Source organism: Eulemur rufifrons, chromosome 15, assembly GCF_041146395.1.
Source record: "Eulemur rufifrons isolate Redbay chromosome 15, OSU_ERuf_1, whole genome shotgun sequence".
NCBI lineage: Eukaryota > Metazoa > Chordata > Mammalia > Primates > Lemuridae > Eulemur > Eulemur rufifrons.
The window spans coordinates 35,976,027-36,003,206 of record NC_090997.1 but is presented as its reverse complement, the minus strand read 5'-3'; the positions used below and the strand labels follow the sequence as shown (position 1 = coordinate 36,003,206).

Sequence of the window (27,180 nt, the reverse complement as noted above, 5' to 3'; positions counted from 1 at the left end):
CTTCCTTCTTTACAAAAGTACAACTTTACAACTATAAAGTTTCTCTTTATAAAATTAATTACATATTCACTGTAGAAAATTTAGAAAATACATACCTGTATAAGCAAAAAGAAGGGATTAAAAACAGACCTTAATCCCACTACCCAATATTTTAGTTTCTGTCTTCTAAGCCATTTTCTTTTAGTCTTTTAGAATTTTTTTAAATTACCCAAGTACTATATGATCAAATCTATTTGAGTTCTGCTTTTATCCTAGTCGTTTCTTAAATATCCACTGTAGTATGTTTAAAAGAGCAGGGGAGAAGATCATTTGAAATATTTACATTTCATTTTGAATCGATATCTCAATATATGATACAAATGACAGTATATTGTCTTTTTTACTTTTACATTTTAAAAAATTTTGTTTATTTTTTCAAAGGACAGTGCATCCTTTTTTTTTTTTTGAACCCTCATCACATGGGCAATAGGACAGTACATTCTAAGTCTGCCCCATAAGTCTTTATATTTCACATGATAAAAATGTGAGCTTTAGAAAACAGCTTTTACTTCATCTGATTTAAAGAAGGAAAAGAGACAGTAGTTTGTTATCGAGACTTCCAGCTTGCCAACCTTCTATCATCGCCATTTTTTCACTTTTAAATGTGATTCTAAATTTTCCTTCCTTGTCATTACATAAGTCACTAAATTCACAGTCCTGTGCTGCTTCCTTCAAGATGAATTTGTTTCCTTCAGCTTTGGCTAAAGCAAAAAGTTGACCTCAGGTGTGAGGGTGATTTAAAGGAGAAAGGTGATGATCAATTCTAGGAAGAGAAATAGGAAATGTACTTGCATCAGAGTAGGAGAGTTTAGATTGCATAATGCCAAGGATTTGTATTCAGTTTGGTTGCTGTGTCTCTTAACCTATTAGTGTGGCACCATACTCTCAACCCTGGAATAACCTGGGAGCTTTAAAAAGTACTGCTGCATGGGTTCATCTCTAAAAAGGTTTGAATGTAATTGGGCTGAAATGTCCTGGGCATTGGGATTTTTTAAAGTTTTTCAGGTGATTCCAACACAGGTTGGAAAACTATTATTTTAGAAGATGCTATATATATTCACCTGTGTCGGATGAACATAGGAGCACTTCCTGCCTGAAGGCCAATAGCAATCTATGTAACTTAAGGCTCCTTCAGTGCAGATATGGAGTCATGCCTTGCACAAGAATGCCAGGCAGAGGGGATGAACAGGAGCTAAAATATAGCCCATTCTTCACTCACTATTACGGTAAGCTGCCCTTTGACTCAGGGCTGTATGTCTTAGATGAAGTAGGCTGTTTTTTCTAATCAGCATAATGTACAGGCTAGCCTGACACTGCAGTTGTACTTATGCTCTTTGACCTTTTGTAGAGACACATTGCCTTTCCATTAAACTATTTTCTGACTCTTTCTCACTAACATTCCAAACTTCTAGGTTCTTCAAAATAAATATTTTCCATTTTTGTCTGGAAATGAGTACATGTAAATGTGGCAGGGACACTGCAAATCTGCAAATTAAAGTTCATTGATGTTTCAGTAATAAATTAGTCTTTAGCCATCTGGAATTAGATTAATTTAGAGACCAAAAAAGCAATAAAAGTGAGAAACTTCAAGAAAGAGAAACTTTATAATGGTCCTATTGTGAATACTTGTGGTTGACTAGTTGTCTTTCTTCTTTACAATACCATGAGCTTCTGCTCAATTTTGCTGTGAAAAAAAAAAAAAAAAAAAGAAAAAGAAAAAGAAAAAGAAAAAAAATAGAATACCATGAGCCAGATTTATAATTTCAAGCCCATAATTAGCATTAATACAGGAGAAAACTCTATTCCATTCTCACAGACTGAAACTCTGCTCCCAACCAGTTTGTTCTTTAGCACAAGTTGGAATAAAGTCAGGATACTTCTTACCCATCACCATTACTGGAAAAACAGCTCCAAGTGTGTGCCCAGATGGGAGTACCTTCAGCAAATGTCAGCTCCATCATAACTAGCAAGATCATCCCTACTAATCAGTACAATATACCATCCAGATGTATTTGCAATATGTGATGAGAACCAAAGACAATACGATATAAAACCTATAATCGTGGTTCTCTTGAGAGCTTCAACACTATGTTAACGTTGTGTTAAGAAACCAAAAGAACAACTCCGACCCACCAACCTGACTCATCTGACTGACAGTCTGGGTGTTGAAGGGATAAAATTCCACCTTTATTGTGAATACATTAGATTGAAAAGGACAGACTAGCACTATGTGAGTTCTCAACCATATGTTTCCATGCAAAATGTATCACTTGATGAGAAACAGGAATTCACCGATCAAGGCTGTTTGGTAATTACACGTGAAGTTGTAACTAGAATGGAGGCAGCGGGGTTTTATTTTAAACCAGATTCGAATACTATATTGTAGGCATACATAGAAAACTAGAAATTTTTAGATTGTCACTGACCTCGTGTGCACTGAAATGGGTTAAGTATCCCAGGACCTGCCTCCCCACCCCCTGGATAATTGCTGCTTAGATAAAGCAATTTTTATGTAGTTAATATTAGCACAAACCCTCTTTCCTGCTTGCCTGCTTCCTAGCAACCTGAAGCAGAGGATCTGCTTGCCAATCTGCTTTTGATAAAAAAAAAAAAATACGAACAGAATACCCAGTGAATTTGCCAGTAGCCCTGAAGAGGTGGGGATGTATTCAATAAGCTCCGTGTTGATCTTGTGAGCCCAGTACGTGATTTACATCGTCAACCATCTGACCTTGCTGTACTTACTACCACAGGCCAGAGAAGATGTGATCCACATGCTGAAGACGGAGAAAACCAAGCCTGAAGTTCTGGAGGCTCACTACGGGTCTGCAGAGCCAGAGAAAGTGCTTCGGGTCCTGCACCGAGATGCCATCCTTGCCCAGGAAAAGTCCATAGGAGAGGATGTCTATGAGAAACCGATTTCAGAGGTAAAAACATACCACCAACAAGTTCCCCTGGAAGGGAGCCTCCCAGAGATGTCTCCACATTCTTCCATTGACATGCTTTAACATTGCTTTCAAAGGCAAAATTTTCATGATTTACTAATATAGACTTAAAGCATAATTAAATAATTCAAGGGTTATAGTGGATAAGTTTCAATGACAAGAATTTTAGAAGCTTTTCCTTAAATATACTTAGAGCCAGAAATATATTTTTTCCATGTGATTATAATAGTTACACACATTGCTCTTTTACTTCTCTAAGAAATGATGTGTGTGAAAATTTGAAATGCTTATCAGTTTTAACATTGAGTTGTTGGGATTATTGTCAAATTAGTAACCTAAAATTAAATTGATTTTATTATTTATATTAATGATTATGGAGTCATTGGTTTTTGGTATTTTATAGCTTCTGTCATAATTAAAATGGTCTTATATAAATAACTAAAATATAATAATTGAGGCAAAATCTGAATGAAATGCTTAGGGACATTCTTTAAGATGAAAGGAATTCTAATAGGACTATATTTAATTCTTTTATATAAGATTGTATTAGGAACTATTTAGTATTATTATTAATTGTCCATGATACCACATTTTAAAAATACTATAACAGTGTAGTAGAAGTTCAATGCCAAATTAGGGCACCAGTTTATGGATCTAGCCATACTGACTTTTGGAATTCATGTAAAAAAATTTTTAGATGTGAAATTAGTATTGTGAATGAAAAACAGAACAGAAACTAGAAATCCGAAGCAACTTATTATACATTTAACTTTTAACTTACGTCAAGCCTTTGGAGCAGCTCAGTTTGACAGACTGACAAATCTCAGAGACAAGGTCTGCTCTAGACAGCATTCACAACACAGATTGATGGTCCTATAATTTTCTGGTTTTTGCAACAAGGATAAACTGGAGCTCTATTCTCATCGTTTCTTAAAATGTTAAGAATATGACAGGATGCAGTCAACAGGCTGGATCTACTTTTATGTCTGAGATCCCCCACTACTAGCTGTGTATGGTTTTAGGCAGATCACATAAGTTCTGGAAACTTCAATTTCTTTATCTGTGAGGTGGGAGTAACCAGAATATATACCTCATAAAATTGTTGTATTTAATGAAGCAATACCTATAAAGCTATTAATAGCAGCTGGAATATACTAGTACTCAACAAATATTAGCCATTAGTATTTGCTGAGATCTGAAGATGATAATTGCTCATACCCTTAATGGGTTCCATACTTAGGAAGATTTGAGTAGTAAAGTACATATGGAAGTCAAAAACATATATTTTTTAATAATAATAACCTGGATGGGAGAACTCAGCTCAGATAAATGGTCTCATTTGGGATTCCTAATTCTTTTCTCCCAAGTCTAGGGCTTGAGATGACCCCCAAGGGAGAGGTAGGCCTGCAGAGCAGACACACTTACCCAGGATCATTGCCTCCAATCCCCACTGAGTTCTATGGACAGAACACAGGGAGAGCAGTTTCTGACCTGCCTTCAGAAAGTATGCCCTACCCGAATATTCCTGCCTTGTAGACAAAGGAGCAGAGCAGAAGGCACCCATTCTGTGAATTGTCCTTCTGGAATTGGCTAAGCTAGGCATACTTCTTGGTTTGTTTCTCTTCTTGACTCAACAATATGAAGAGTCATCCCTCTCTTTGGGGAAAATGAATGAGGAAGTAGAGAGAGAAGGACAGAAATGATTAATACTTTTCCCAGTACTGCCAAAATGAAGTCCTGCTTTGTGAGAGAAATAGAATAATAGAGGAAAAAAGATTTTCTTCCACCACATATAGATTTTTGGTCTTTCAAGTCTTTGGGATTAACATCAAAACTTCTTAACCTAGGAGCAGGAGTACCACTTTCAAATTCATGAGGCAGGAACCCTATGCCACTGTTTCATTAGTCACTTCGGACTATGAGCAAGTATTCTAGCTCTTGTTCCTAGAAGCCATGTTGCACCTTAAGCCAAAAAACCACTGCTCATTCAAATTTCTATACCAAATTAGGCTCAGTTAGATTACCCAATAAAACTCACCGGAAGTTAAGCAGTGAACCCGATATGGTGGACCTCTTTCCCTTGCCAAATACCTGGGGAGAAATTAAACAGCAAATATTAAATCCCCCTGCACTTACTTGTAAATTAAAGTCCAGAATATCAAAGTTTATAATTTTTAAGCAAAATTCCAAAAAAAAAAATTTAAGGTTTCTATTTCTTTCCTTCCCAATTTCTCATTCTGCTCAACCTTAGCCAGAGGGATCTCAATTGATTGGATAGAGTTTGTTTTTGTTTTTCCCATTTAGTAAAATGACCTGGACCCCTTAACATTTTCAAAGTTGCATTAATACATCCTGAAATCCCAATTCCCTAGATTCTAGTTTTTTCAAAAAATCCAAAGAATTATTGGGACACATGCAATTATCACAGTACTAGCTTCATACTCATAAATTTAAAGAATACAAGAAAATCTACAATTCCAAGATCAATTTACCTCAAGCAAAATTATATTCCTTAACCTTAGGACTCAGTATAATGCAGGCTCATGTTACTGTTACACATTAAAGCAGAGACTTGGAGCATGTCCAAGGGAAGGTGGGTAGATAGAGAACATCTTAGCTACAACAGAATTGTGGTCAGTCTGGAGCAGTTGTTCACGTAAGACAAAGCCTGTTACCGTCAGAAGATTAATAATTATGGGAAATGATGAACTCTAGGTAGGGTGGAGGAGGCTGTTTGTATGTACTGTCTTTGTCTTTACTGAGTGGCATTGGCAACACACCTGTGTTTTTGCAAAGTCTGGGGATTTGCAGTGGTGACTTCCTCAGTGCCTAGGTCTAATTGTAGGTGCTCAACTTTTGCACCTGCATATTTAAAACTCCTTCGATCCTTTTACCAGTCCTTCGCCCGGGCCTAGGAAACCCATCTCTTCAGAAGGTAAACCTTCTGATGCCTGTGTGATTTGGGGCCCAGAAGGGATCATACCTTTATTCAGGTGCTATTCTTCTTTAAAACTGAGCCATCCCTCATGTGTGAACTTCCTGATCCTTGAGTAACTTGTCCAACTCAAGGCAACAAAAATATTTTCTTCTGCCACAATTTTTTCTGTAGTAGGAAGCCTCAGCTGATTTGTTGTTTTAGCATTTTAACCAGTTTCTTCAAGTGGTCCTTTTCTTTATTATTGTTCTATTATCTCAGAGTTTTTTTGACTTGTTTGTTTACTTCTGTTTCCCCTATGCTTTCAGACCCAGACATTTGTTCTTGTAATATTACCTTCCATATTCTATATTGTGTGGTCTCCTTCAGTGAGAGACATAAAAATCAAGGAGTTCTGAGTCTGCCTAAAGTATTCTTTGTTTAACATAAATCTTACCTACTTTCACATCCTTGAGTTGGAGTTGGATAATCCTCACTAGGAGGTCTTTTCCATCACACCACATCCATGTCTGGATTTATCTGCTGTTCTTCTGCCTGATTCCTCTTTTGTTTCTCTCATGATTTCTTCAAACATTACATCCCAAAGTTTCTTAAGTGTGTTCACTTAGGGCCCAGCCAATATTGGCAACTCCATCTATAATAGCCGAGACCCTGAAACTCAACAAATTATGCTTCAAATATCTTACCCTAATCTTCCCAGATTATAATTCTTAAGTCTGTTTATATTTTATATAATCACTTTGAATAGCTGCTACAGTCTTCAAGGGAAGAGCCCCCAACTGATCTCATGAAAGACTATCTGCAGATTTACAGGTGTTCCTCAATTGTTTCCTGAATCCCAACACCTTCTTTGTGGTGGGAGTAACACTGCTCTGTTCCCTGGGCTCTCATGTCTCTATCTTCTCTTGGCACCTATTATGATCCAACAATCACCAAAATACCTCCTTTTTTAATAGCCCTATTTTTGAGAGCACTTAGATCCATTCCCCTATCTTGTGACTCCAGTTTGGTCTTTAAGACCTCATATTTCCTCTTAAGTGGATTTCTGTCTTCCTCAATTCCTTAATATTTCTTCAGTTAGCCCTCTGCAGGCAACAACACTAAAACTACCTCCTGAACCATGATCCTTTTATCTAAAATGTACTGAAATTTCCTCTCATCTCAAGTTCTTGCACTTCTCCACCAACATGATACATTAGGAAAGGACTTCCAGGTACACTCTTTCCTTAGTAAATTTTTGGCCTTTGATGTTATGATGATCTCATTCAGTTTTCCTTCCACCTCTGTCCAAGTAGAATCCATATTTCCAAAGTAAAATAAGAGGTGCCTATTCCACTTTCACTATTCGTTAATAAAAGCCATTCCTCTATACTGAGCCACAGGTTGGAACCTGAAAACCAAAGGCCACGTACACAGGATATATGATTAATGAATCTACAGAATTTGTAGTTATGGGAAGTGGTCTTCAGAGGCTTTGGACAAGCCACATACAGCCAAGAAGATAGGTCACCTCAGTTCTCACCCAGGAGTTTGTTGTAGTTCCAAACAAAATAATAAGAAACAGCATGTGGCAGAGATGACCTATTGCTACTTATGTTAGTTCTTATATCCAAAATTTAAAATAGAAAGCTAGATCTTCACACATTAATGCTTTATAGGAGAAGAATTTACTGCCTCTACAGTTTAAAGTCTGGATCTGCAGTTCTGCCTAAAAAATATACTAATCACACCAATAAATTTAGTAATTTATGCAATAAGCGATGAAAAGTCTGCCTTCTTGATAATGGAATTACTATTGGGGTCAAGTTGTGCTAACGTGAATGACATGAACATTACCCACAGAGACCTCAGCAACCTACTTCTGTGGCCTAGCCCAGGACTGTAGCTCCTGCAAACAACCAGTTTCGAAGGCCCATATGGACAGAATGTATTAAGGCTGAGGTCTGCCCCCTGCCTAGGCTGCCCCAGAACACTTGATATTTCCATGTGCTGTTTTTTTTTTTCTCCAGATATACATGCAGTGACTATCTCTTTGGATTTCTCTGTCAATCATCCAATTAATAACGCCACCACTTTCCCTCTAAAATTCTTTGGATATATTGAGAAATCCTGGGGAAGATGTCACAATGTGTCATCCTATGACAGGCAGAGTGAAAAATAGGAAATTAAATAGCTGAGCTGTACATTTCCAATTCCCAATCCAAATACAACCTTCAAATAAGTCAACTCTCCTTTCTTAGGGAGGAATGGGGGAGAGAGTGAAGAAATAGGCAGAAGTTGATCTTCAAATACCTTCCAAAGGATGGAGAGTCCTATTTTATGATAAAGGAGGAAGGATCCAAAAGGGGGAAAAGTTGCTTTTTCTACATTTTTGATGATGATGATGATGTTGTTTCAGCAATGTTTTTTAAGTTCTATAAAATATGGTGAAAACCACACTTGTAAAAATGGGGAGTACTGGGGAGAATATTTTGTAGTCGGGAGTTATACCAATGGGAAAATCTCTTGTGTAGTCTGTCCCTTTAAGGCTACAAAAACTTACCAGAAGACAAAAAAGTACAATTTGCCAATTCCTGATGATCTCAGATATTATCAGCCACTAGTTAACATGGGCTTCTTTGCTAGTCTCTTTCTGTTCACCTGCTCCTAAGTAAAGGGAGTAGAGATCTGGGAAGAAGATAACAAGGATAATAGGAACAGTTTCTCTTTTATTTTTGGCCCCAGAAATGATATATTCACAATGAACATGTCATACATTATAGAGAAAGCCTCAGTCCTCCTTGTAATGGAAAGGCAAACATAGAAAAGGAACAGGGAACAGCTCTGAGGCTCAGATCGTGTGGTGCCACCCCACTGGGTTTTAGGGAGTTCATTGTGAAATTGAGAATGTATTTTATTTTACATTTTTTTAATTAAATGAATGGTTTTCCATGGGTCTTTTTTTTTTTTTTTTTTTTGAGACAGAGTCTCGCTCCTGTTGCCCAGGCTAGAGTGCCATGGCGTCAGCCTAGCTCACAGCAACTTCAAACTCCTGGGCTCAAGAGATCCTGCTTTCTCAGCCTTCCAAGTAGCTGGGTCTACAGGTGTGCACCACCAGGCCCGACTAATTTTTTCCATTTTTAGTAGAGATGGGGTCTCACTCTTGCTCAGGCTGGTCTCGAACTCCTGAGCTCAAGTGATCCTCCTGCCTCAGCCTCCCAGAGTGCTAGGATTACAAGTGTGAGCCACCGTGCCTGGCCTGAGAATGCATTTTAAATATGTCTGTTTCTACTAGATCAGGGGTTCTCAACTGAGGTGGTGATGGATTTTTCCTTCTGGGGACATTTGGCAATTTAGGATAGTTTGATTGTCACAACTAAAGGTGGTACTATTGGCATCTGGTGGGCAGAGGCTAGGGCTGCTGCTAAACATCCTCCAATGCACAGAACCCCACAACAAAGAACTACCTGGCCTCAGCAGTGCCAACGTTGAGAAACCCTGAACTAGAGTTTGAAAGGGAGGGTAGGATAGTGAGCAGGATGGGAAAATATCAATATTGTAAGATTTGGTCCAATTTAACAAACAGTTACTGAACATCTACTTTGTTCTAGGCCCTGTACTAGGCACTAGGGACTAAAAAGATTATCAAGACATGATCCCTTGAAATTCTTATAGCTTGGCCAGAGAAAGAAGCACAAAAAACACCCTGTAATATTTGATAAGACCTCTTTTGGAGATATAGATTCTCTACAAGTTTTTAAATCCTTCCTATATTTAGCATCTCTTGAAAAAAGAGGACTTTGGATGCTTCATATACATTTCCTAGAAATGCATATAGCTGCAAGCTCTAAAAAAAGATTGTGATGATGATAATTACTTCCCAGGGGAGAAGTTTGGTATATGCAAATGCTGAGATCTTAATTTTTCTGAGATCAGAAGAGATGTCATCCTCTTTCTTTCTGAGTATAGGGCTTTGTGCGTTCTCATTAAAACTATGAGAGTTTGTTCTCCTGAAAGTTTAGGAACCATACATAATGTTTACAGAAAAAAAAAAGGCCAGGAGGCCAGAAGTTACTGCAATGTTATTATGGCTAGTTTATAAAGCCAATCAGCATAGAGAAAATGATGGGATGGGGAAAATGGCAGTGAATACCAGACTCACTGTTCTCTCCTTCAGGTAATAAGTCACTAGAACAATGTACGCAAATTATTTAGAGTCATATGCAAATGAAATAAAATATCAAGCTCTTTCCTATGTTTGCTTATTCAGCTGGACAGACTTGAGGAAAAACAGAAAGAAACCTACCGGCGCATGCTAGAGCAGCTACTGTTGGCAGAGAAGTGTCACAGGCGCACTGTGTACGAGTTAGAGAACGAGAAGCATAAGCACACTGACTACATGAACAAGAGCGACGACTTCACCAACCTGCTGGAGCAGGAGCGGGAGAGGTAATGCGCACACATGCCCCTGAGCACACCTGGATGCCTGCAGCATCTCTGTCTGTCCCTGCCGTCAGGGATCATTCTTCTGTCCAGGGGCACCACACACAGGTGTCCAGGGTCTAATTTTGGTTTCTAAATGGTTTGTGACCATAGAGAGTGAGATAAACTTTACCTGAGATTATTACATGAATATGTTTGGGAGTGCATATAAGCAGGGTGCCACATTCCAACAAGGATGTAAAAAGTCATAAAACCTTATAGCTGGAAAGAAACCCAGGGAATTTAAATTTGAACTTGATCAGTGAAGCACCTACATTTGAAATAATCTAGCTTTTCTCTTTGGAGTTGAAATCCAGTTTTCAGGAAGGCAAATTCTTAAACTTAACCATTATAAATGAATCCTATTCATTTTTAATACTCATGTAGAAAATCTTAATATTTGGTTGAGTAGAAATTATTTAATGACTAGAACCACCAGCTTAAGTTTCAAAGAGTTACATAACTCTCGAAACTCAGTAGAAAATAATAACCAAACCAAACTAAACCAAACAAAAACTGAGTGTGTTGACCCTCTCTGTATTTATTGTAGCTATTTAGTTTTCTCAGACCAGGGATCGCCACATTTGAAGCAGAGGCCTCAAATTGAAAAGCTGTGTTATTAACTCTTCTATATTATCTACTCTTTTTTCTAGTACGTTTAAAATTCTTTTTTCCCTTCCTGTCTCTCAGCTGAATGGTAATGTCTGTGAAAGTCAGTCTTAGAAACTGATGACCTTGAATCCTGATGCTCTGCTTTACCAAGCATGTCTGCCTTTGTGTTTAAGACTTGCAAATTGAGAGCCACTAGGGAACAGCCATCCAACTTTATTATTGATTCAGTTACAGACAGAGATCTGGTTTTCTCAGATTAGCATACATACTAGAAAAAACTATCACAGTAAGAGTAAATAAAAGCATGAAACAGAACAGGTTTATGTTAAACATTTTGAAAAATTATTGGTAATGTTTACTTACGATTGGACTTGGCATATCTCTTGAGGAAGGAGAAATGGAAACGAGAATAATGGCTGAAGTGGTAGGTAGTACATACCTAACTTATGCATTCTTTATGCTTGTCTTAAGCTCCTGTAAGCTAAATTTTACCAGCTTCATGTTTGAACAAATAGACAGTCTGATTTGACATTTTGGGGTAACCAGTGAGAATAAACACTACCTCTTCAATCTCTGAGAACTTCCCAATCTCACGCTACAGATATTTCAAACAAGGTTCTAAGAATAGTATTAATTACATATACAGTCATGCATCGCTGAACAACTGGAATACAGTCTGAGAAATTCATCTATAGGTGTTTTCGTCCTTGTGCGAACGTTATAGAGCATACTCGAGACAAACCTAGGTGGTACAGCCTACTATTTACCTAGGCTATATGGGGTAGCCTATTGGTCCTAGGCTACAAACAGGTACAACATGTTACTCTACTGACTTGTAGGTAATTGAAACACAATGTTAGATATTTATGTATCTAAACATATTTAAACATATCAAAGATACAGTAAAAATACAGTAAAAATACAGTATTATAATCTTATGGCCTTTGTTGATGAAAACGTCATTATGAAGTACATGACTATATCTACGACAATCATCTGATTAGGTTTCCTGTGTTGGAATGTGGTCAGGTAAAAAAGTAGCAACTTGATACTGACCTTTTACAATATCTGAAATCAAATTATTTTAAAGAGCACCTGTGTGAATCATTTTTTGATTGCTTTGTAACTGATTTAGAACCAGATGTTTGTCTTTTCTGTAATTTCCCACCTAAGCTAAATGCCTGATGTGACACAAGATCGCTTACAGAGTGTTGGTTTAATTGAGGTATGTGGATGGACTGACTGTACTTATTCAGGCTGCTTCTTTTTCTTTCTTTTTTGTTTTCCTAAGTTTTGTGTTCTATGAGAATAGTGGAAATAATCACGTACAACAGAGAGGGTTACAGTTCACAGAATACTCTTACGTTCATTACACAATGAGTCTATGCCAGATGTGTTTATCCACTAGGTTCCCATCGGTCAACTCTAGATGAACAATTCCAATGCTCTCTTTCTGAAGTTGTTTAATTTTATTAAAACAACTACAATAGCTTCTCCTGACCAAAGTGCTATGTAGAAAGTTTTAAAAATCAAAGTAAAAAAAATTTTTTTTTAATTACCTTAACACGCTTTTGATACTTTGATCAGCGCCACTGGGATATGTCACCAGACTTTCATGATTTAGGTAAGAATTCACTAAGAGACCTTTGAACTCTTGCTTAATTTTCAATCCACTTCATGGTTTTAAAATAATTTTTGATGGAACAGGTTATACTTTAATGCTTAAACTCTTTTTTTTTTTTTTTTTTCTGTTAGTGTTTTTTCTCAGGTCAATACCCTGACTGACCACCACTGCACACGCCCTGGACACACTCTGACAGACACTTTATTCTAAATTAAACATCCCCACGAAGACCCTGATAACTTAAGTTGGCGTCTCTGAATTTCTCTGCCATCTGAGGCGTCCACCGTGACTGGCTCAACGAATTCCTGGGGCAGTGAAGTCTTTAGGATTTTTCAAGGGTCAAGCTTTAGATTCCTGCCGCCCTTTGGAAACTGTCCTGCTAAATCTGCTTTGGGTTAAATCCTCTTTTTGAAGTTAGCGGTCATAATTAGATCTACTTATGGGAGCTGGCAGGAGGCTGACACTGAGGCTTTCTTTCCCTTGGGGTAGTGGCCGCGGAGCCCTCCCCACCCGCCGCATCCCTGCGGCTCTGCTAGGGCCGGGCGCTCGCTCTGTGCGGCTCCCGCCGGGGACGGTGAGGGACAGCTCGTGAAGAACCCGCACTTCTGAGCACAAGTGGGAGTCTTCTTGTAGACTATTCCAAGTCCTTTGTTTGCATCTTTGTTTTGCACTACCTTCCCCTTCTCCCGAAAAGTCCCTTTTGTAAGCAAAAAACAGAGCCAAGAACTTTCTTTCAGAAACACTTCACTTTGTTTCCACTGTGTGCTTGAGCAGAGAAGTTTGAAAGTGAAGCTTGAGATAAGCCTACGTGGTCTTCTCCTTATAAGCACTCAGTCAGCTTCTCCCACTGGGTGCGCCACTCTGCAGGCTGCCTCTGCCCCAGACACTTACGATTTGGTGGTAGAAGTGTAAAGTTCGGGGTGGGCAGAGCAAGGGACTCTCTCTTGGCACCAGGAGCACCGAAGCTCCACACTTGTCCTGCTCTGGAAGAGTTCCTCACTTCCTCCGGAGAAAAATGGTTAAAGATAATAAAAATGCCCTCAAGCATACAGAAGCAGTACCAGGTGTTGATAAGGTATTTCCAGATTCAGGTATTTGATGAAGCTAGGAATCTGAGGCTCTGAGCATTGCGAAAGATTTCTGAGATCAGCCCTTTTAAGTCTAACCTCATTTTACATGTGGAGACACTGAGGCCCAGAACAATTACATAGCTCAACCATGATCAGACAGCGCAGGCCACTGGTCTAACACTTCTGTGCAAATGAACACCTTTGTGCAAAAAGGCTTGTTTTATGTTTTATTTTTTGTGTGTAGGCTCCCCACACAAAAATTTAAAAGGCAGAATGATGGTTTTCATGAAGATATAACCACAGAGATTTTTTAGGACCAACAATGTCTCTAGACCTTCAAGGTTGAAGCCTCCAGACAGTGGTCTGTTGAAAGGAGCAGCCTGGGGACTTGTTTTGAAGTTGAGTTTGAATAGCAGACACAGTGTTTTACTTGGGTTGCATTCTATTTGGGGTAGTTATGATAGGAGGCTGATGATGTTTATAGGGGAGCTAAATAAAGCCCTCCTCCAAACTACCCCCTTGTTATTGCCACTGACCTAGGCCATATAAGTGTAAAAACTATAGAAATTGTTTTTCACTTTTCAGGAGTTGTTAAATATATTTTGTATAAAAATTCCACAAATTAAGTATCTAAAATGGGTAATATATGTTCTGGGCTTCCTTTATTCTAAGTCAACAGACTGTGCTCATAATTTATTACCATCATTTACAACATATCTATTTTTTAAAATAGTCATAGTCCCAAATTAAAAAGATAAAATAGCATGAAAAAAATGTATTGGCTTAATTAGCATTGTTAATAATAAAGCTGAGAGTATCTTTCATTGCATTAGTTAAGATTAGGTAAAAAAAGCTCCCTTATCTAAATGCTGTATTCGGTTTCATCCATATTTCAAGTCAACTTGACCTTTAAAGGCATAATTCTGAGCACATGAGATCACCTTCGAAGTTTGTACTTTATTCCCTGTCTGAACTTCAAGACTTGTGATTTTAATCTTAAGCTTCATTAGGGCTGCTCCAAGAATGTCAAAATAGAGAGAACACAGTTACATCGAAAAGTGGTCTGGAACTTAAAGAAATATTTGGGGGGTGGGATATATGTATGTGTGTGAGAGAGAGAGTGATATGGGGAGTGCTGTCTAACTCTATCATGGTAGATGTAGATTTTAAAGCTTTTGGATTTTATAGGCTCAGCTGGGACTGCATAAATAATTACATCATCATATAATATTGCAGCAAGCCTTCCAAGTATAAGTTCATTTTTTTAAAGTACGAATCAGCATCTCAAGAGAAATCTCTTAACCTGTGAAGCAGAGATTGTAGGAGCAGGGGCTTGAAGGGCCTTTCCAGCTCCATTTTGGTGTTATTCCTTCAAGTCAATGTGAAGGGGGGCGGTGGGCATTTGCCTGGTGGTCCATTGGATAGTCTGTACTAGTATACTTGCCTGTGCAAGTGAATGACCAGTCAGAACCTACTGGTTTTATAAACTTGCTCTAGTGGACTGGTATCCTCAGAAACATTCCTGAGTTTCTTTACACAAAAGGATTCTTGTCTGGTTCCCTGGCACAATATCCTTAAGTTTCTTAGGTTTAGTTGCCTTACCTCTAAAACATGGTGTAAAAATTGACTTTTCTCACTGGTAGCTCAGAGAATCAAAACAAAGCACTCTGTAGAAAAAGGTTGTTGATGCTGTGTAAATACTCAAGTCTTATCAAGCAGAAAGTAATCAATAGGTGAAACATGTCATCAGAAAACAGCTGAGCCTTCTTCTCTGCACTGAGCACTCTGCTAGAGGCTATTCAGTAGCAGAGGTAGCTTTTATTAACCCCTTGATAAGCCGGACACATATACCATCTTGTTCAATCCATACAAAACTAGGAGATGTGTAAATATTATCTCCATTCAGCAGATGGAGAAGCAGAGAGGTTAAGCTCCTTCCCCCAAAGTCACTTGCCAATGATTACTTGGCAGAGTCAGGGTTTGAACTGAGTTTTTTCAGTAAAAAGAAACAAACAAACAAACAACTTTTTCTACTTTCAACTTCTTACCTTCTGATTAAAATGAACATCTATTTCCCCAATGCATGGAGGATGAAAAGTGATCTGGAAAGTTGGCCAGTGACTTGGACTGTCTTGGACTTGGGCCCATTCTTTTGTGGGTTTAAGATTTGCATTCATAGACCTTAACTTGGCTATGAGATGTACCACCTACTGTCAGTATCCTACTGACCAAGAAAATTTCTGGGAATAGACAGTTTTTAAGAAAGGAGAGGAATTATAATTCAGAGGCCTAATGACTAAGCTGGAATATGTTTTACAGTTTCTGAAATAATGCAGGATTAAACTCCACCTTCTAATTCTTCTTACCCTTGAAATATGCACATCTCACTTCCTACTGGAAAATGTAATTATAATAAAGGAGGCTGAGTTGATGTTGTGTTACCCCTAGGGCACAGCTTGGGTGTAAGTTTTGGGAGATGGGCTGGGTGGCAGATGGTGTAAAGGAAGTGACGTTGCATCTTACTTGAAGGGACCAGGCAATCACAGCACCTCAAAAAGGTAGCTTCCCAGGGTTGGGAAGTTTGGAGTTAGAAGAGGATCAACATATATCTACCATCAGCACTATGGAACTAGAAGCATGTCACTCATCTATCCAGGCACCTCCTGGATTAAATATGAAAGAGCCCATTAAAAATACCTTTGAGTTTCATTTCATTGGATATCACCTGTACAAAAATGCTGGGTCTTGGGTGGATGTGATCTTTTTCCCAAACTTCATAGCACTCTTATTCTCAAGGTCAATGAGCTAATGACCCCTGATTAAAGACTCCTTAGAGTCTTAGTAATATAACTTTTATAGAGATGCCTAGGAAAATGAGTTCTCTGATTACCTAAATTTTCTGACCAAGGGTTATGCTGTGAATTAGTTTACTTTTACTGCTACGGGAAATATTTAACAAATGCATTTTCCTTTCCTTAAAAATTTTTTTAATATATTATAAAATCCAGCTAAGTCATACTTGATGATTCAGGATCTTATAGTGCTGCTACCTGGGTGACTCTGTACCTTAAAACCTCAGAGTCTATTAGATTATATTTAAATCTAAATGTCAGTTATGATTACATTTTACTATAGATAAAAATGGTGAAGATGTTTTCTGGATCTTAGGGCTTAACTAAGCTGAGAGTTTTAGTTAATTAGATTCAATATATTTGGGCTTTTATAGCTACCATGACCACAATAATAGAACTTGGACCAGAAAGAATCCTAATGATATTGTACAAAGGAGTGAGATAATAATTAAAGAAAACTGGCAATGAGGGAAAAAGTAAAATGGAAGGCTTGAGAGAAAATGGGCAAGAAACATACTTTACTGTATATAATTTTAACAAGCCATGTCAGAATGCCTCAGTCCTGGTATTTGATATCCCTTATTCTAGAAAAGTCCTAAGAGACATGAGAATGGAGGATGGTATTTGAAATTTAAATATGAAAGATAGTGAGAACTCAGTAAGGGGAGATAGTCAGGTTGGCAGAATGTTTCTAGATATGAACAAATCATTGAGAAAATTGATCTCTTTCAAGAAGTTGTCAGGACATTATTATTATAGATAGTCCCTGAAACTCATAAGTTCCTGAATAACGGAAGGGGCCTCTTCTGACTAAGAGAAATAGAGGCAGCTCTTTCACTTAGCTGTCATTCTTTTTGTCACGTGACCCTGTAAATGCTGGTTACAACAAATTAGACAGAGAAGTTGACAACTGTCCTGGACAAAGGTCACAGAGGTCTCAAGCTCAAGGGCCTCCAGAGGCAGGCAGTAGGGACTGAAGCAGACCCAGTTCTTCAGCCTACATGGGGTGAGTGGTGGGGCCTGCTGGACTGGAGAGACCATGCTCTGACTACCAGGAAAAGTCAAAATGTAGCTCAGGCTGATTGTGGGCCCAGCGTTGCCAATTCTGATTTTTCAGGAAGAGAATTCTGATTTTAGTAAGGTATGCCAGTTTTCCAATGTTGACTTAAATTTATAAAGCAATGTGTGGTGAACAAACCCATCTCTTGGTTATTTTGTCTCTAAAATGGCTAGTTTGCAACTTTTTATAGCCTAGGTATTAAGGAGAATGGGACCTGTGCAGTGGCCTGGCACAAGAACCCTGACAAATCATGTGCCCTGGTTGATGGTGACCAACTAACACATTGAGACACTCTTGAGGCATAGGAAACAGAAAGAAGGAAAGACAACAGGAACCTAGGGGAAAAAAACCACTGGCACATAGAAATTCTAAGAGTGAATAAAGCCACATCACAAGACTAAGGTTACAATGGACACTTATTTGTGAGGGGGTCATAAGCATTGCTGTTGTGTTACTAGAAGGGTAAGTGTATGCTAAACAATGATGAACAATATTCTGGCCAAACAGGCCCAGAGAGAACTGGAATATTGCTCAGGAGAAATAGAGTAAAAATGGAATCTGTATGTTCAGCTGGAGAGACCTTTAATATAGCTTCAGTATCCTGCAACTCTGAAAGAACACCTTCATTTCTCCTGTGTCCCTGAAAGGCCATGGGAATCGCTGAGGCAGGGCTGGACAAGAGGACAGAACTGTGACTGATTTGGATCAGCAACCTGAGCAGACTGACAGCTGAGATAAGAGACCACAGTGTGCATCTCAAAAGGTGCCAGTATGGAAGGATGCTGACCAGAGAACCTCTTATCTCTTCCTAATGGTCCCAGAACTTAGTCCCAACTCCAGAAATGAAGTCTTGAAGGCCTAGAATTAACTCAGGAGATCCTGGCTGGACTGAAAAGTCTTTGAATTTATTAAGAGAAAGTGGGCTTGAGTGAGCTTACCCAGAATTAACTAAGTTAAAGTTTACATCACTTGTGGAATAGAAGCCAATAATAGAAATGATAAGAAATGCAGAAAAGTGAAGATAATTGTATTTCTTGCACCTGTAAGTTTGAGGCCTGCAGTTAGTACCCCTTCATTTGTAAAGTAATCCATATATGTGCTAAGGAGAAATGATGTGGTATTATGGCTGGTTCCAGAGTACTGACAGTGTGCTCACAAATATCTTGTGACCTGCAGAGGATCATCTGCGCTAAATCTAACCTCTTCAACTGCAGTCAATTTCTTCCCTAAGTTATTCCAGCTACATGGTGCCAGACCCCCCTCAAAATCTGTAACCTAGAGACAGTGTTTTCTTAGTGTCCTGCATTTCATTTGGAGCAGTCAAATCCTGACTCTGCCACTGGTCTGTGACCTTGGATAGGTTATTTAACCTCTCTGATTCTTGGTTTTCTTTCTTCAACAGAATGAGGCTAACCTAGTGCCTAACTCACAAGAGTTTTATGTTTGTGAGATGACTGTGAAGCCCTATCTACTAGACACAGCATGTAACATCTAAAAGTGATCATTTCTTCTGCACACCTATATTATTTAACACTTGGAGGAAAACTATATAAGTTTCACTAAATCACAATTTATGTTTTATCAAACTAAGACATTTCAAGAACAATGCAAAGAATTGGAAAAGCAAACTCTTTTATTGTTTGGGGGGCATTTGTTTTTGTATTTAATTGTACCATAGACTCAGGAAAACAGAAAACCTACTACAAACAATTAGAAAATTCAATAAAGTGAAGTGCTAAGGTACAAAACTACATAGAACCAATATTCAAAAATCAATAGTTTTCATATTTCCAAATGACAAAATAATATAAACTATATTAAATATAAAATGTCTTAAACTTAAGAATCTGAAAGATCTACCTAAAGAAATATTTTAAATGCTACCTAGAGACAAAAAGACTAAGACCAATGGAAAGGATTACTATATTCTAGAACTAAAAGATGCTACATCATAAAGATGTCAACTATCCTAATATTAACCCACAAATTTAACATGATCCTAATAAAAATACCAAATTTAATGTGATCCTAAAAATACTTTTCTTAAACTATGAGGACTAAATTAAGGGATACTAGTTTCATATAAAAAACACATAAGCAAGAATAGTCAATTTTCTTTTTAATTTCTCAATGTTCAGTGCAAGGAATAGGCAAATTTTGAAAATGAAAAGTAGTAAGAGAAACAAAATTTTTCTACCAAAAACAAAATCTATTTTTAAAGCTACAATTTGTAAAATAGTATAGTATTATACATGAGCAGACAGATCAACAGAGCTGAGAATTTCTGGAAATAGTTTATAGTAGATATGGAAGCAATGTATTTTAAAGATGGCATTCCAAATCAGTTGGAAAAAGTTGTGTCCCTTAGTAACAGCTATTACTATAATCATTTTTATGTATAGTGCAGATAATTAATTTGTAAACACAGGGAACAAATGACCATATTTTAATCAGGGTCATTTCCCTCTGGCCTAATCTTGTTTCTACCATTTCAGGAGAACGATTCGTATAAGAGTTGTGGTTTGTGTCAGGGGAAAATTTAGCATTTACATTTTAAGTTTCCAAAGGACAGATAAATACTATGTGATAAAATTATATTTGAGGAAAATAGTATAACTATGAAATATATAGCTGAAAACTGATGTCTTTCTATTAAAAAAGGCAATGTTATGATTTTCAGCCCCATAAAATTTTATGAGAAGTAAAATATGTGGTAACTATTATATAAGCATCCTTTGGAAGAAAAACTGGTATAGTAATTTTGCTGAGGTCATAAGTTTACTGCTGTGTTTCTATAACTTTGTATATTAAAAAATGAATAAATTAGAAAGAAGTGACAGGACACACTTTATATCTTGAGAAGAACACAAGATTAACTACAACTTGGATTGACTTATTAGAATAACCTGGACAATAATAATTTTCTTTTCCCGACAACTGCATAAAACAAACTGCTTTAAATGAGAAAAAAGAATAATCACAAGAGCAGTACCCAATAGTCTACCAAACCAAAGGATTTAAAGGCTTGTGTTTTTCACAGAAGTTATTGTGTGTTATTTAGTGGAGTACCTACGCAAATTCACTTATTTACAAAGTCTAGTATAGATTTACATACATTATAATTTTTGGATAAAACAGTTGATTATGAGTGATACAATATATGTATACAAATGAAAATTCATGCATATTTTTCACTGTTAACCAGAGAGTCCTCAGGAACCAGAGCAGTTGACAAGTTTTAAGAAACACACAGTGAAGACCATTAGGAAGTAATAAGCAGTCCAGCTAGAATGGCCCTTTAGCAGACACATTTTCAGTTAATAATTACAGCCTCAGAGTCTACCCATGTGACAAACATTCAGACAGTGAATAACTAGTGCTTTGTAGTGATAGCTTTTAAAAATTTTTTCTGGTTTATCAATACATTGATACTATCACTTGTAATCCAGGCAATTGTATTGCCAGGCAATTGATCAATTCTGATAGACATTCTTTATGTCAGAAAATGCAAAGCCAAAGTCTCCTATAGATTTTTTTTAATGGAGCTGATGCATTAGTGAGATACATAAATTCCAGAGAGAATAAATGAATCCAGGTTGTAAAAGCAACTGGATTAAAAATGAAAATTTCCAACAACTGAGTGGGAGTTTCTGTTCCCCAAATTCCAAACTAGTTGGATTGAGTTTTTAATTGAGCTTATGGCTTATCTCAGCATCATGGACAAAATCAAGTATTGAAAAGTGATAAGTGAGAATATACTTCTGGAATGAAAAACTCAGGACAATGGTGCTCTGCATTGGCAGCCATTTGTCACCAAAATAAATACCAGGTAAATGGTGTTTTTGTACAAATTCATACACCAAGAAAGAGTTAAGAAAGAAAAGTGCTGGAAAAATGTGTTGTCTCTCAGCATAACAGTGAATAACTACATTACTTTTACATTTTTACTTTTTTTCCAGCATGGAAGAAGGTACTCAGATTAGCATTACAAATCCTGGACTCCAGAGAGGTAGCTGGAACTTGGGAAGGTGGTGTTTTCAGTGTTTGGGGGTTGCTCCTCTCTGGCTCTTTGACTGTGTGTGCACTCTTTTTCCAAGAATGCTTGTGTTTGGAAAATACTTCATGGTGGTGAAAAGTTTGAACAGAAAAGATTAATCAAAGGTTTGGTCTTTCATGCTCAATGCATAACATATTCAGCTTTTGGATGTGAACTCTTAGCCAAGAAACTATTCAAATAATATTCAGGGGCTGAATGTGAGCTTCAACTGCAAACAAACTAGAGGTCAACTTTACTTAGTCTTAACTCCTTCCTCTGAAGTTCAAAAATACTGTGCCTTAAGGATTTTCTTTATATTTTCTGCATAGCCCCTAATATTCTATAAGAGTTCAGTGAGAGTTACTTTTATTTATTTATTCTTAACTGCTTAAGGAAGCACATTCATCTGATCTGAAGTGTAAAGGAAACAGGAAATGGTGGACTATGACTGCTCCACATCCAGTGTGCTAGAAGGGAAGAATACTCTGTTCTACCCTATTCTTTGTCATTTATTACAATGTCACCAAATCCTGTATTCTAATCCAGGAAGTGTTCTTACTTCATCCACTTATCTACACTACCATTCCTCCCTCCAGTACTTTCTGATTTGTTCAGCTCTGAGAGTTGCCTGACTTCTGGAATCTATAACATACTAGAAGTTTTAGACTATCTTACTCTCAAGAAAGGAGGCATAACTATGGGCAGAACTATTGCTCAGGCCTCCAGGGTGAGATCCAGGAAGTACTCCTCCCTGCCCTAACCAAGAAATGCAAGTGCAGTGCTTCTAGCATCTCCTATGGTGTTCTTCCTGCCTGCTCACGTCAGCCTCTCAGTGAATCCACTTTTCAAAGTTCTGGAGCACAGCCTCCTCTACTGTAAAAAAAATGTATCCTGACGTGAAAGCACATTGAATTCTCAAGCCCAGTGATCGCCCACACATTGAGAAACTTCCAACTTGCCATATGCTAGACTAGATCTTTCTCATAAAAGTTCAGGAATCATGTTTTCTTTATCTCTTCTTTTACTGATCAGTTTGAATAAGGAGCAATTGTAAGAAGACTTGTTTTTAAGAGTCACTTGGGGACCGGGCGCGGTGGCTCACGCCTGTAATCCTAGCACTCTGGGAGGCCAAGGCGGGTGGATCGCTAGAGGTCAGGAGTTCGAGACCGAGTTCGAGCAAGAGTGAGACCCCGTCTCTACTTAAAATAGTAAGAAATTATATGGACAACTAAAATATATATATACAAAAAATTAGCCGGGCATGGTGGCGCATGCCTGTAGTCCCAGCTACTCGGGAGGCTGAGGCAGTAGGATCGCTTAAGCCCAGGAGTCTGAGGTTGCTGTGAGCTAGGCTGACGCCACGGCACTCACTCTAGCCCGGGCAACAGAGTGAGACTCTGTCTCAAAAGAAAAAAAAAAAAAAAAGAGTCACTTGGTCGGGTCATGATGCTCAATGGCAACCGGATGCTTAAAGGATCATAGGAACCTGAATAGTCTATCTTTAGGATCTAGTACTTTAAAAAGTTATGATTGTTTTAGAAGATCCCCACCCATAGTACACTTAGGACTTGACCTAGGGACCCATAATAACAATACTTTCCACGTGTATCATGTTACATTGCAGTACACATTTCAGTGAATACATGCTAAAGAGTTTAAGAGAGGAAGAGCTCTTATTTGGTTGTATATGATTCATAGGAAAAAAAATTAGGCACCAGTGCCTAAGACAATATCTGGTCCTTGGTGGGCAACCAATTAAGTATTTGCTGAATGAGTGAATACAGGATATTTCTTGAATACAGAAAGACACAGAAAGATGTGGTCCGTCTCCTTCAGGTTCTAATAGTGAGAAAATTCTCGTTACTGTGACTCTAAGGAGGGTTATATAACCATTTAAACATCTCCTCTAGTTTCAGTTCTTAGGGGGAATGCTTTCAACTTTTTCCTGGTCAGTATTATGTTTGCTTGGGTTTGTCATATATGACTGTTATTATTTTGAGTTATGTTCCTTCTATTCCTAATTTGATGAGTGTTTTTATTGTGAAGGGATTCTAAATTTTATTGAATGCTTTTCTGCATCTATTAAGATGACCATATGGTTTTTGTTTTTAATTTTGTTTCTGTGGTGAATCACATTTATTGATCTGTATATGTTGAACCATCTTGCATTGCCTGTAATAAAACCCACTTGATCCTGGTGCTTTTTGCTATGCTGTTGGATTCAGTTTGCTAGTATTTTTTTGAGGATTTTTGTGTCTGTGTTCATCAGTGATATTGGTCTGTAGTTTTCTTTCTTTCTTTCTTTCTTTGCATCCTTTCCTGGCTTTGGTATCAGGTGATATTGGCTTCATAGAATGAGTTAGGGAGGATTCCTTCCTTCTCAATCTTTTGGAACAGTTTCAGTAGGATTAGAACCAGTTCTTCTTTGTACATCTGTTAGAATTTTGTTGTGAATCTGCCTGGTCCTGGGATTTTTGTTGTTGTCGTTTTTGTTGGGAGATTTTTTTATTACTGATTCAATCTCACTACTTGTTATTGGTCTGTTCAGGATTTCTATTTCTTCCTGATTCATGCTTGGGAGATTGTATGTTTACAGGAATCTATCCATGTCCTGTTGGTTTTCTAGTTTGTGGGCATAGAGATGCCCACTTTTACCACTTCTACTTAATGTAGTACTAGAAGTCCTAGGAGAGCATTTAGGCAAGAGAAAAAAAATAAAGGGCATCTAAATTGAAAAAGAGGAAGTCAAATTATCTCTGTTTGCTAATGTTATGATCTTATACCCAGAAAAGCTAAAGACTCCTCCAAAAGACTCCTAGATTTTATAAATGAGTTCAGTAAAGTCTCAGGTTACAAAATCAACATTCAAAAATTAGTAACATTTCTATACACCAATAACAGCCAAGCTGAGAACCAAATCAAGAATTAAATCACATTTATAACAGCTGTAAAAATAAATAAATAAAATAAAATACCTAGGAAAATATTTAACCAAGGAAGTGAAAGATCTCTACAAGTAAAACTACCAAAACACTAATGAAAGAAATCATAGATGACACAAATGGAAAAACATCCCATGCTCATGGATTGGAAGAATCAATATTGTTAAAATGACCATGTTGCCCTAAGCAATCTATAGATTAAATGCAATTCCTATCAAAATATCAATGTCATTTTTCATATAATTAGGAAAAAAAAAACCAAAAATTCATATGGAACCAAAAATGAGCCTGAATAGCCAAAGCAATCCTAAACAAAAAGAACAAAGCTGGAGGCATCACATTATCTGACTTCAAATTATACTACAAGGCTATAGTAACTAAAACAGCATGGTACTGGTATAAAAATGGACACATAGATCAAAGTAACAAAATAGAGAACCCAGAAATAAAGCCATGTACCTACAACCAACTGATCTTCAATGAAGCAGACAAAAACATACACTGGGGAATGGACACCCTATTCAATAAATGGTGCTGGGAAAATTGGATTGCCATATGCAGAAGGATGAAACTGGATCCCCATCTCTTACCATATACAAAAATTAACTCAAGATGAATTAAAGGCTTAAATGTAAGACCTGAAACTATAAAAATTCTGGAAGAAAAACTAACAAAAACACTTCTAGACATTGGCCTAGGCAAAGAATTTATGACTAAGACCTTAAAAGTAAATGCAACAAAAACAAAAATAGACCAATGGGATTTAATTAAACTAAAAAGCTTTTGTACAGCAAAAGAAATAATCAACAGAGTAAATAGACACTCTCTAGAATGGAAGAAAATATTTGCAAACTATGCATGTGGCATAGGACTAATAGCCAAAATCTACAAGGAACTCAAACAACTGAACAAGAAAAAAAACAAATAACCCATTAAAAAGTAGGAAAATAACATGAGCAAACATTTTTCAAAAAGAGATATTCAAATGGCCAAAAAACATACGAAAAATGTTTAACATCACTAATCATCAGAGAAATGCAAGTTAAAACCACGATGAAATGCCATCTTACTCCAGTCAGAATAGCCATTGTTAAAAAGACAGATGCAGAGAAGAGGGAGTGCTTGCACATTGTTGATGGGAATATAAATTAGTATAACCTCTATGAAAAACAGTATGGAGATTTCTGAAAGAACTAAAAATAGATCTACCATTTGATCCACTACTGGGTATCTACCCAAAGGAAAAAAAATCATTATATCAAAAAGATGCCTGCACTTGTATGTTTATTATAGCATTATTTGCAATAGCAAAAACATGGAATCAAAAAAGTGTCCATGAACTACTGATTGGATAAAGAAAATGTGGTGTGTATACACACCATGGACTACTACTCGGCCATAAAAATGAATGAAATAAAGTCTTTTGCAGAAATTCGGATGAAACTGGAAGCCATTATCCTCAGCAAAGTAACTAAGGAACACAAAATATCACATGTTCTCACTTGTAAGTGGGAGCTAAATGATGGGCATGCATGGTCATACACAGTGGCATAATAGATACTGGAGAATCCAAAAAAGTGGGAGGGTGGGAGGGGGGGTGAGGGATGAAAAATTACCTATTGGGCACAATGTATACTATTTGGGTGATGGGTACACTAAAAACCCATATTTCACCACTATATAATATATCCATATAACAAAATTACACTGGTATCCCCTAAATCTATAAAAATAAAAAAATTTAATAAACAAACAAACAAGTAAATAAATAAACATCTCTAGGTTCCAAGAGGCTTTTAATAACTAACATCATTTAGCCAGGGAGTGTTAATTAATTATAATACCTACAGCCATTTATTCTGAATGAGTCTTAATAGTGGGGTTTTAAATTAATTTCGAATGTAGCTGTTGAAGTGATACTTAACAGGGAGGAAAAAGACATTACTGCGATTAAAATTCATGGTATTTTTTTTAAAAAGATTTTTTAAAAGCAATAAAACATTTCCTCTTGCTATTATCATTCATCTCTAAATATTGATTTAATATGGTTTGAATGTAATCTATGCCTCCCTGGGACTATAACTCAAATTTGAATCACCAGAAACAGACAAGATGCTACTTGACTATATTTAATTAGTCCTGACCCCTTGATTCCCTTTTCTTCAAATAGGTTTATGTTGTCTGTGACAAAATTAGACCCCAAATTTGTATTTTTGCAAAGGGCCTACCATCATCAAAATGAATAAACTGTGCATAAACCTATTATTATTTATTGTGGGCCCACTATGTGTTCATTTCTGTGGCCTTGACTTACATTATTTCATTTAATTCTCATAGCAGCCCTGCAAGTTAAAATCCATATCTCTGTTACACAGCTGAGTAAACTGAAACCAGAGGAGTTATAAATGTTGCCCTCAGCTATCTTCCAAGTAGTTGCCAAGCCCAGATTCAGTCTATCAGTCGCCAAGATGCCCCTTCCCCCACACTAGGGCAGCCTTGCATACACCAGGTGGTAGCAGCAATTTCTTCTTTTCTTCTTCAATTTCAGTTCCCCCCCCCATATTAAAATAGCTAAAAAACAAAACAGTGACAAAAACCAAAATA

The 27,180-nt window shown here is 37.3% G+C and overlaps 1 protein-coding gene across 1 annotated transcript in view; it reads left to right on the top strand.

Moving 5' to 3' along the window:
- Positions 1-27,180, top strand: part of FILIP1 (filamin A interacting protein 1) — a 163,144-nt gene that overhangs the window by 113,771 nt on the left and 22,193 nt on the right. Inside the window, exons 3-4 of the mRNA XM_069488235.1 lie at positions 2,793-2,966; positions 10,169-10,347. Of these exons, the coding sequence (XP_069344336.1) occupies positions 2,793-2,966; positions 10,169-10,347 (353 nt within the window). The remainder of the gene's footprint in view (positions 1-2,792; positions 2,967-10,168; positions 10,348-27,180) is intronic.